Source organism: Cygnus atratus, chromosome 17, assembly GCF_013377495.2.
Source record: "Cygnus atratus isolate AKBS03 ecotype Queensland, Australia chromosome 17, CAtr_DNAZoo_HiC_assembly, whole genome shotgun sequence".
Classification (NCBI taxonomy): domain Eukaryota; kingdom Metazoa; phylum Chordata; class Aves; order Anseriformes; family Anatidae; genus Cygnus; species Cygnus atratus.
Window position 1 is genome coordinate 9,053,871 of NC_066378.1, and position 11,497 is coordinate 9,065,367.

Genomic DNA, 11,497 nt, shown 5'->3' on the forward strand with positions numbered 1-11,497 from the left:
TGTTAACTGTCGCAAGTTTTTTGGGGAAAAAAAAAACAAAACAACAACTTACCAGCTTTACTTGCTCAGCGAGCTTGTCTTGAGAGTTGTCCTGTGGTAATGCTGCTGCATTCTGAGCTGGACTTTGTGTTTTAGGAGCTGCTGTTACTGCTAAGCCTGGGGGTTTTGATGCAATAGGAGACAGGGACTTGTTAGTTGCTGGAGATGTCCTGTTTGTTTGTACTGGGTATGTAGAAGGCGGTGTTGTGCCTGAGATAGTTGCTGGCGCAACAGATGAGGTAGGCGGTAGTGTATTTGCCGTAAGACGCTGAGAAGTCTGAGCAGGATCTGCAGATGGTCGTGTCAGAGTCACAGTCTGCCCAAGAAACGCATGTTAGTGATGAGTTTGGCATTCAATGCTGTCTTAGTCTGCATTTCAGTAGAACATAATAAGGACTTTAATTTAGTGAAAAAATTATACCTGTATTTCTACAAGGAAAGACTTTTTGTTTGCGGGCTACTTCTAAGTGCGTTTGCCCAGAGGAATTTAAAAACGCTAACATTTTTCATATATTTTCAGGACGACAATATTCTTACATTGTACTAGGCGTTGAAACAGACATTTTCTCCCCAGTGAAGTTCACATACCTGTTGTTGTATTGTAGCTTGTGGCTGTGACACTTGGTTTGGTGTCTGTCCTTGTACGTGGATTGCTGGTGGCACCTGCTGTTGAAGCGGTGCTGGAAGTGGAGCAGAAGTCAGGGGTACGCTTTGGGGCTGGATCTTCACCTGAATCTGGGGCTGAGTTGGAGATTCCACTATCTGTGGTTGCTGCTGCGAAATCTGCAGTGCAGCTGGGAGAGACGCCATGGGGACATTCACAGGTTGCAGCCTCCCCGGGAGCTGCGGCGGCGGTGTATGCAGACTTGCTGCGTTCTGCACAGGAGGGCCTTTCGATGGGTCGTACTGTTGTTGACTCTGTTTCTGTCCAGTCAGCTGTACGGTTTGAGGAGTGGGAGGCATTCCACCTACAAAGTAAAAGAAAACAACTCAGATGAAATTAAAAGGTCCAATTCTTTTTACTAATATAAAGAGGAAATCGACTGCAAATAGACTAATTTGTTACTTACTTTGCCACAAGACACCATCACTTGAAAATACCACATCACAATCACAAAATAAATCACTATTACAATAAACAACAAAGTATTTCATGCACTGGACTGCAACTAAAATTTGGAGCACGGCAACTACTAAAAAAAAAATGTCATTAAATGTCTTCTGAATGTCCTATACTTAAAACAAACACAAAAAAAGACTGGTGAGCTAATGGAAATTTAACCTAAAATAACTACATGAAGTCTAAATAATATTTAGTTCTTAACACATTCACTCTAACATAATCTAGAGCTTGGCACGAATAATGAATAAAAATTTGTCTTGAATGTTGCAAATTAGGAGGTTTCCTTTTCATGATCCATTGGCTCAGGTCCAGAATTCTCAAATTAACCGTTTTGCATCAGCACCTGTGACGTATTTCCATGCCCACATGCACTTTTGGAGCCCGTCACTCAGCTCCTTAAACAAACCAGGCATTGCATACCAAGTATTAATTTACATGGAGAAGTAGGTGGTGGGGCTAGGATCTTGGAAGGTTGGAAGCCCAAGTTTCTAGTCCCATCACTAACGTCTCCTTGTTAAATTAATGTGCAATTGGCATGTGGTGACACAGTACCTTGTGCCGTTGGCATTAGCTGTTGAAGAGGAACTCCGGAAGCCACACCCGGATGCTGAAAAACCATCCCATGACGGCCCACTTCAATTCGTGGTCTCTTAGACGAATCTGTGATATTCAAATTCCATTTATGGCATGGTACAATGGAATGGGTTCAGTTTCACAAAGCAAACTACTACACATGATTCCAACATCAGCTCAGAAAGCTACGACTACTATACATGTGTAGCATTTATGAAGAGCATGCTCCAAGGGCAGGATCCTTTTCACTTCCAGTTGGCCAGCTCCAATCTTCTCAGCCAGAACAAGCAACCTAACAACATCTCCATGCTTGCCAGGTCCGGTCCTATGTATTGTGAGTGGCGTGCCCTCTTCACACAGCACCATTCACAATAGATAGTCCTACCAATCTGTCAGTTTCCAAGGTGAGGCAAAACTGTGTTTCGATAGTTACTGAACAGTGGGCTCCGTCAACTGTTTGGAAAATGAAATAAAAGAAAAAAGAAAAAAGGAAAAAGAACTTTTGCTCGAGAAACGTACCTGCTGGTGCAAGTGCCTGCTGTCTATTAAAAGCTTCAATGTCTATGGTGTTCACAGTCCCCGTAACTGGAGTCCCTGTATGCGTTTGCTATTGGAAAAAGAAAACAAATCACAGAAGTTCAATCTGTAGGTAGTCTAGCACCAAGACGTAAGACACAAATGGATCTAAAAAGGCCATCAGAGAACAAAGCCTTGAGAACATTTCTACAACTAAGAAAACAAGACTGATTCAATATCCGCTAGGAAGTTTTAGATGTCCGTATTGCCCAGATATTCTTCCTTCGGTCTGAACTTCAAAATCACAACGAAACTGATGAAGGTGGTTATAAAGAACACATTTACATTGCCCATTTTTTTTGGTTTGTTTTTTAAATAAATTAATGTTTGCATTAATGTATAACCCTGCTGCAATGAAGTCAGAACAACATCTTCTTATAGTTTACAGCTGCAATAAAAGGCTGACATGAGAAAAATTAAACAGTGGGACTTCATTACAGGATTAATTAGAAGGGACATCAGATTAAGGAAAGAAGTCACGCACAAACTGTATCATAACTAAGATGACAAAAATCAGAAATGAGAGTCAATGCATTCGTGAAAGCTAATCCTTTTCACTCTGTGCAAAACATTAGCAACACAAAAATTAATTCTCATCCCAAAGACAGTTCAAGCTTAGTTGAGTCTCCACCACTGTCACCTTTAGGATGGAGTTCCATGAGATTTAGGCTCGCAGTATTTCAGGAAGAACTGCTAAGACTCAGAAGAGTGGGAATAAAAGAATCGCAGCAACATTGCAAATTCCAGTTCCAGTTTTCCAGAGGCTAGCCTCGCATTTGTTTGGCAAAATGAGTACAATGAAGTAACTTTATGATGAGAAACATGGGATTGCTATAGTGCTAATGTCACCTCAGAGCATGTCAGAAATTACTAGACATTTTACCTGAGGATAAATATCATGCACCTAAATATCATGAATTATCAAGCCTTGAAGAGCACTGATGGTATTGAGACAGAAAAGAAATCTCAGGGCTTTGATTCAGCAAGTTAGAGCTTAGCTTCAGTAAGGTTACGCAGTGCATAATAACTTTATTTTAAAATTATTACAATTAATATTGACCAAGATGTCAGCTGATATATTCTAAAAAACTCGTGCAAATGGCAGACTTGCATGCAGGATTACCTTAAGAAAGTAGTCTGTGAACTTGATGATTTCCATGCTCTTTGGGCTCTCAGCACTACTGGCAAATTATTAACGCCCATCAGTGTTTGTATGAGCCCAGTTCTTTTCAGTGAGTTTCTGCATCATATTTTTAAACTCTCCTCAACATTGAGCCATGTTATAACCAATGAAACTATATGAAACTTAACATGAGAAAAATCAGGGCTACCCAAAGAAAGGGCTTAAGAGCTTCTATCAGAAAACAGAGGCAGCCTTTATGTACTGCAGCCTCTATGCCCTGGAAAATGAACTCATCTACCACTCAGGCTCTCTAAGTGTAATCTGCTCTTGGTGAGAGCCTCTACCATATCAACGTACAGTGAGGGTTTCCAAATGTTGTGAAAAGTTACTACAACATCAGAGCAAATACAGCAATTTCCCCAAAGAATCTTCTACTTTATTCACGGGTCTTTGCTTCTCTGATTTTTCACAAAAATTCTGCTATAGAAATTTTGTAAATTAAACCTCAGGAAATAAACATTGGTCCATATTGAAATAACCTGTAGCAGCCACAACCCCACATCTTCAGTGCTTCATTGAAGAGCATTAATAAACACGGACATTGCCACCTAAAATGGCTGGGTTTAAAACATTCCTTTTTGAGCTCCATGTATCTCATACCCTCAGATTCTATCAAGAGCTACGAATTACTAACATTTAATCTCTTTGCTGCTGTGAGGATATTTGTGACCACTCTAGTGATACAGCTATACTCTTCAATGTCAGTTTTGGTTTTAAGAATATCTGACTCATATTCAGTCACAGGTCACTGTCATATCACATTCAACATGGATCAAGTTTTCAAATGTTTGTTTTACCATAAGGCAGACATGCAGCATATTTCCAGTTCAACAGTCAATGTCTGGCAGCGCATCACAGACTTAAGCATTTAGAAAACTATTCAATCAATAGATCACAAAAAAAGTATTTTGTACAAGGGTCCTGAATTAATTAACAAATTCTGCTCATGTGCAGTTTGGATCAAATGCTTTCTGGGACATCAGTTTGAGAAGGTACGTTCTCCAAGCTGCTTCAAATGTTTCTTATGTCACCTGCACTCATGCCCTGGATGATCACATTCTCACATTTTCAGGCTGCTGCATGTCTACTTCAGGACTTCTGATTGACACTTTCTGAAGTGTATGCCTCCCAGCCGTCTGCATCATCGCCGCGTAATTTAGGCCAGACACTTCAAAGAGCAAAGATGTTATGCCTTTATAAACTGTAGTCACATACCGCTTATGTTAGACTAAAACTGTCCTAAGTTTAATTAAAATAATGTGGTTCTCCAGAGGTCATGATTATGCAGCACACCCGCAATAATCATTCTGAGTGCTGCATTTACGCACTCAAATTTGAATGATGCCGATCAGCACACGTTATTTCTCTATAAACAGTTAGGAAGAAAAAGATGGATGGGAGGAGATGATGCTTCCAGGTAACAGTTTGGGCTGACATTACAGAGAGTTTTGTACAATTACAGAGAATTTTGTACACTTCTAGCATGTACCTGCCAGTTTCCCCGAAACACCTCTGAGATGCTATAAAACTTTCAGAAGTACTTATTCATTGGTGTCGCCAGAACATAATGACAAACCTAATCACTGTAATAAATAACCTGACACAACATTACTCATTTTAAACAGCTTAGATGAAGCCTGTCTACCTGCTAAACATGTCAGCACTGGCTGTAACAAACCAATGAGTTTGCTGTGCAACTCATTTGTGAAACACTGCCGGTAACCTCCCATTTGTCAGATGCAGGGATACGGCCCGTTCGACAGTTCATTTAACTCTCCCTTTTCCAAAACCTAGATGAAGGCAGTGCAGACCTCACAGCTTGCATGGTACAGCGGAGCAAACTCCACGACATCTGCTCTCTAAGTGTGCACAACTGATCTGACAGCTGAGCACGGTAGTTGCAGGGAAGCAGGCTGTGCTCCTCCGGGTGCGCGAGCACCGCTGTCTGGGTAACGCAGAGCCGAGGGTAGCTGCAGAAGCACGTGCCAGCCTGAATTTGAAAGTTGCAACACCATCGATCCACGGTTTTTTTGCTATTACATTTATTCCTTTACTTTGCTCAGTGTTCTTTCATGCAAATACAATGTAAAAGACCACCTATATAATAAAGATGAGCACTTCGGTTTCTTCTTCCCAATATTTACCGTAGAGCTAATGGAAAGGGGTTAGTTTTTGAAAAAATTGCGTCAGAGGATTTTATCATTATTTTACACATTTCATGGAAGGTCAAACCAAAGCCTTCTGTAGCCACACTCAAAACCTTTAATACACAAAGAAAAAAAAAAAAAACAAGAACAGAAATTTAGAAGAAATCCACAGTTACAATGCCACAGACAAAAGAACCCATATTATCACTATGCAGAATGCACAAATGAACCAAATGCATTAGGGAAACAAAAGACAAACAAACCAAAGTGCAAACATTCAAGCTGAAAGTTAATGAAACAAGCCAGCAACCTGGAGACAAAGATTTAACTTCCTCAAAGCTTCATTAATATCGATGCATTTGAAGACTGTAAAGGTTTTCGTTTTGTTTTGTTTAGATGGTAAGGGATGGGCTCTAGGGAAAATTCTAATTCATCTAAGAAATATCAAATCTGAATGAAGAAAAAAAATCTGGGATGAAACTACATTTTAGAACCATTGAAAAGTACCTGAAATGGTTGCTGCTGGGATGAAAAAGCAGCAGAAACATTTGGAGGAAGCTGGGTTGCTATAGCGACAGGAGTACCAGTCTGCCCATCCTTTCCTGTCACAACCTTTACCTGAGAGAAATATTTTGGGAAAAAAAAAGAAGGGAGAATCATTTTCTTTTTAAAACTTTTTCTTCTTTTTCTTTTTCTTTTTTTTTTTTGACTTGTTCAACAACAACCTTTTGTACTGATGGCACCTCGCTGTAGAGGGGATTATTACCAGGCGACCATCAGCGCGGCTTGGCTGCACCGCCGGCCGTTTGCGAGTTCTGTCTGACTTGCAGTAGCAGAGCAGAGCACGGCCCTCACTTCTTACAGCGGCTTCTCACCACTTTTCTTAAATCCAGTTTACAGAGAAGCGTGCTTTGAATTTAATGATTGCTGCTCCTAACGGACAACAAACCAGCATGACAGACAGTTTGAACTTAAGAGAGCTCCGACATTCATTTAAGCAATGAGCACAGCCACCATTCGCTCTCCCCCTGAATTCCCAAAGGGATCAACCTTTCCAGGCAGGGGATGGAGTGCGTTGCTTTAGCAGAAAGTGATAAAGAAGGGGGAAGGGGAAATAAAAGAGAAGAAGACAAAAAAATACAAAGAAAGAACATACTCAAAAGATGTCTTAAACTTTCAAAAGGATTCACAGTCTGAAAACACGCGGACTTTCGCTGTTGCAGCTTGCAAAATTCGCCAGCAGTTAGACTGACAAGAGGCTTTCACAAACAACAGATGATCCATCACAAGAAGGCAGCGAAGTACAGCAACCTCCGAACCCGAAAGACTGAGGGTGATGTAAATTGTAGCAGTGCCACTGATTTCAATGAACTTGTACAATTTACACCCACTAAAGGTCCCTCAAAATTGGCATACGGTAGTTAAAGATACGTGGTATTTCAGCTGACAAACACGCAACCCCACAAGAACACCTAAACAATTTGACAAAATACAAACCAAGTGAAAAATTATTGAATACCATTGTCAATAAATAACAACAATAGGCTAGCTTTTACTTTACTATATCTAGAAATGATTCCTTCCAAATTATCAGTAACTAGTACGCACAAATATTTTTCCTAGCCAAGAAATTTAACCACAAAACAATTAACAAATTAAACTTTCGCTGTTATACTGCTAAAATTTCCCACGAATTCCAGCTAAAGATTTCATCACTAGCAATTCATACCTAAAAGCATCGTCAATTTTCTCTGAAGACACTGATTTCTAATAGATATTTCAGAGTAACAAGTTTATTTACATAATCAGTTTTGTTTTGTCTTTTTACAAACTGGCAACTACATACCCATATGTGTTTTTACAAACTTTAAAAGGTCTTTACGCAGCGCCATCACTTGTATCAACGCTGTCACAACCACTTGCCATGTAACTGACAGGTACTGCTCCAGCACCCGAAGGCTGCTGCAGGTCAACATCTACACGAATGGGTACAAACACCCAGGAAAAGCTGCACAGCATCTCTTTGAGGCAAACTTAATTCAACTCATTTGCCATTAATAAACGGTGAATCGAAATTATTTTAAACCTCTGTGTAAATAACAAAGTTAGCTTGTTAACATCCAGGCTGTAAGTACAATTTTTTTGGTATCTTTCAGAGTGCATTACGTGCACAAAGCTCCAAGACAGCCTCTGTGAACTAATTTGTTACTACAGACCCATACACGTTACGATTCACGTGCTCTGACTAATTAGATTACTTCAGGGTTTTCTGCTGGCCACAGCAACACTGAACTTCAGTAACATCTATACTTAGAAGTCACGAGAGTCAAATAAAGGTTAACCTCTTAGGAGGCTTTGCTTACTCTTTTTAGGTTTGCGTAAGTCTAGTAAGTGAAATTTAATCTACGATCCGTGTTCATTCTGACAGCTTAAACCAGCTTCTATAGCAATGCTGTCTTTACTTGTGCGTTGCCTTACGTATTAACTGGGACAGCAAAAGTTCCCTTCACTTCTCTGCTCTTTGCTTTTAAATACGTGCATCTGATGGCCTGCTCGATCCAACCTGTCAAATCACACCACCTAGCAGCACGGTGCTCTCTCAGACCAACCACTTATAAACAAAATTGCTGTACTTCATCAAGCAAAAAGGATTTTTTCAGGTACTGTTACGTTATCTAATACATCACAATTCAGGTGCCACATCTACTCTTTTATTGCAAAACGTTAAAAAACAGATTTCTTACCTCATCGTTGATGACCTCAGATTGTTCTTCCTCTTCTTCCTCCTCCAGATCCAAGTCATTTTGCCTCAGGTACGCTTGCAGGGGAACACAGTGCTTCTTCTTAAAGGCTAAAAAGTCCATCATATTCCCTTGAAGATGTTGCAGAAAAAACAGTTCAATCAAACATTCCTTAAAAGTTTCCTTAAGAATTTCCATTTGCTTGTGGTGATGGTCCAAGCACTGCTTTCTCATTTGAGCAGTCTCTTGGTTGGCAGGAGGTATCTCCTCCAGTTTTTTGGGTTGTTTTTTCACGGCCGCATTAACTGCAGGAGCAAGAGGAAGACTTGACAGCCCCTGCGGTACCGTGGCGCGGGAAGGACTTGTGGGAGGAGGTGGCGACGTCATTCCAAATGCACTCGGTCCTCCAACTCCTGCTATTAAACCCCCAGAAGTCCTGTCATACCCAATGGGTCTGCTCAGCTGCTGTCCTTGAAGCACTTGCTGCTGCTGTTGCATAAGCTGCCCTTGGATAATATTGCTGATTTGGGGTGGCAAGCTCGTTGTCGTAATGTGGCCCGGGCTAGTCAAAGACTGGATATTCGCTCCGCTCGCTACAGGACTTTGAGGACCAAGGTGATGAATGGTGCCGCCAGACTGCGAGTGAGGTTGGGAAAGCCTGCGCTCCCTTACCGTCGCGGGCGTCCCAGAAGATGGAAGTTGTACTTGAGCCGCAGCTCCTTGAGCAATCTGTGCAATTCCCGGCCCTTCTTGATACACAAAGTGTCCGCCATTTGAAGGGCTCAAGCTGATTTGTCTCACGAGCACGCTAGCATCCACAAAGCCTCTGGTAGGGCTCTGGCTGCACATACCCAAGCCGGGGCCTGGCGTGCCAGCCCGGACGTTTGGTAGCGTCTGCACGGGCACAGGGCTGGGCTGCGTGGGGCTCTGAGACTGAACCTGCTGCGGCAGCGGGGACGTAACTTGAATATACGACGGGGACCCATGCTCAAACCGCCTCTGCTGCGGGCTGAACTGAAAACTCGGCGACGTCGGGTTTGGAATTGGCAGTGGGGTAAGCGTTATCTGCTGGTTTCCTGAAGCCACTGGTCCGACGTTTTGCAGCGTGATGTTCACATTCTGACCAGCTACCGGACTCCTACTCATTATAAACTGCTGAATTTGGTAACTGGGGGATTGGGGTGCAGACGGACTTGCAGAAGGCGCAAAAGAAGCTGCAGGGGACTGGGGTAAGTTTGCCTGTTGCTCTTCTCCCTCACTGCCCGTGAAGGACCTGGACCTCTGGAGCTGGCGCTGGGCATTCTGAGGACCATTGCCATGGTGCATTCTCACTGTCAGATGTTGGTGGTTCAAAGGTGGTTGGTTTTTTTACAGGATATGCTAAAGGAATACACGAAAACAGAAATTCAAGTAAGTTTCAGTTACAAAACTATATTTACCTATTTAGTAACTATTTAGAAGAATACCTTATAGTAAGAACTCAGTTATCCTGCCTTTGCAGTTACTTAGATGTTTTATGTTAACAGTCAATTTATTTGAAATCCTCATTACCACAAACTCACTTAAATATCTCATACGTCATTCTAGCTAACAAAGTGCTATTGGATAGTTTAGAAGTGATACGTTCCTCTTAAAACTGAGGAACAACCAAGTTTAAAGTCTTCCCCTTTCTTCAAAACTTCAGAGTGAACTGTCTCCAGCATCAAAAATACCTGCTCTTTTATGTCCATTATTCCTAATGTTTCAACGCTTTTAACATAGTATTATGTCCTCCAGACCAGAATAGTTCCTCATAACGTAAAGTACATTCAATCAATGATAACTAAAAATACGACAAAAGAGGGTATAGACCATTTGACTTTATTGTTCTAGCCCCTGGACAAGAAATGCGTCGTGAAAAGTCTCCCTAACAAATTAATTGAAAGTTTGAAAAAGTGTCATGCCTAATATTTAATGCTGCCTTCTCTTTCCTTCTGAACACCAACCGCTTAAAGAGATGAAAATCAATGCTAACGTGCATTTGATTTTAAATGCCATTTATCGAGCCAAGCTTTCCAGAAATCCAAACACAGTCTGGTTTTGAATTTCAGAAAAAAAGATTCCAGTGACGCGCACCGACAGGCAGAATCGGCGCTGGGAGTCGTGCAGGGATAGCACCAGGAGAAAGAAGAAAAGTGGCTGTCGTTTCTTCGGCTTGTTTTGTTTTCCCCAAAGCTCTCCCATTCCGCCTTTGGCGTTTCAGACCAAACCCAGCCACGGCGCGCTGCTGTTCGTCCTGAACTCGCAGCCGGGCTCCGAGCGGCAACAGGCAGCGAGGCAGCAGCCGCTCCTGCCCTGCGCCGGGACAGCCGGGGGGCTGCGGGGGTCCCAAACCCGCCCCTCCCGTCACGGCTCCGGCAGCCCGTTATTTAATTACCCCGGCACGAAACAATTAAGATCCAAACGATACCGCCTATCGCCGGCTCGTTGCCCTAATTACCCGCGCCCCGCTCGCAGGCACCGCAACGCCCCGTGACGGGCCGTGAGGGGCCGCGGGGCCGCCTTTTGTGCGCCGCGCGGCGGGGGGGGGTGGGGGGGGCTCCCCTCACGGCCCCGCGCCGCTCTCCCGCTGCCCCCCAGGCCCGGCCCGCTCCAACACCGGGACGGGGCCCGGGGGGACGGGGCAGGGGCGGAGGGGAGCGGGGCCCGGCCGCCCCCCCAGCCCCGGCCGCACTTACCGGGCCCCTGGCAGGAAGCGGGGGGGGCCGGAGCGGCGGCCGCTACCAGCGCCGGCAGGAGCCAAACCGCGCCGCTCCGCGCATGCGCCGCCGCCCCGCAGCGCACGGAGACTGCGCCGCCCGCCCGCGCATGCGCCGCGAGAGCCGGCGCTGGGGTTGGGGTTGCGGCGGGGCTGGGCCGGGGCTGAGCGAGGCCTGGGGGGGCTCTGAAGCGATAGCCCGGTGCTGGGACGCTGGGGACAGTGGGGTAACGGGTGGTGGTGGCTGCTGGTTGTGGAGGTTTCGTGTGAAAATCACCAATAAAAGCTTGCCTCTCACCTGGCTGACTAGACCCCGCTCACACAACTGACTAGACCCTGCTCACCTCGATCGTGGCCGTAAAACCCTACGAGGATGTG

The 11,497-nt window shown here is 43.9% G+C and overlaps 1 protein-coding gene across 3 annotated transcripts in view; it reads right to left on the bottom strand.

Annotated features, from left to right (window-relative positions):
* LOC118252907 (nucleolar complex protein 4 homolog) overlaps positions 1-11,192 on the bottom strand; it is a 58,448-nt gene extending 47,256 nt beyond the window's left edge. The window contains exons 1-7 of one of the 3 annotated variants that reach the window (XM_050714155.1): positions 11,100-11,192; positions 8,386-9,762; positions 6,149-6,259; positions 2,255-2,342; positions 1,715-1,822; positions 628-1,007; positions 53-355 (exon numbers count right to left, since the gene is read on the bottom strand). In XM_050714155.1, the coding sequence (XP_050570112.1) occupies positions 53-355; positions 628-1,007; positions 1,715-1,822; positions 2,255-2,342; positions 6,149-6,259; positions 8,386-9,708 (2,313 nt within the window). In that variant the 5' untranslated portion in view covers positions 9,709-9,762; positions 11,100-11,192. The remainder of the gene's footprint in view (positions 1-52; positions 356-627; positions 1,008-1,714; positions 1,823-2,254; positions 2,343-6,148; positions 6,260-8,385; positions 9,763-11,099) is intronic. The other 2 variants (XM_035556715.2, XM_035556716.2) reach the window with 2 other exon arrangements.
* Between the last annotated feature and the right edge of the window lie 305 nt (positions 11,193-11,497).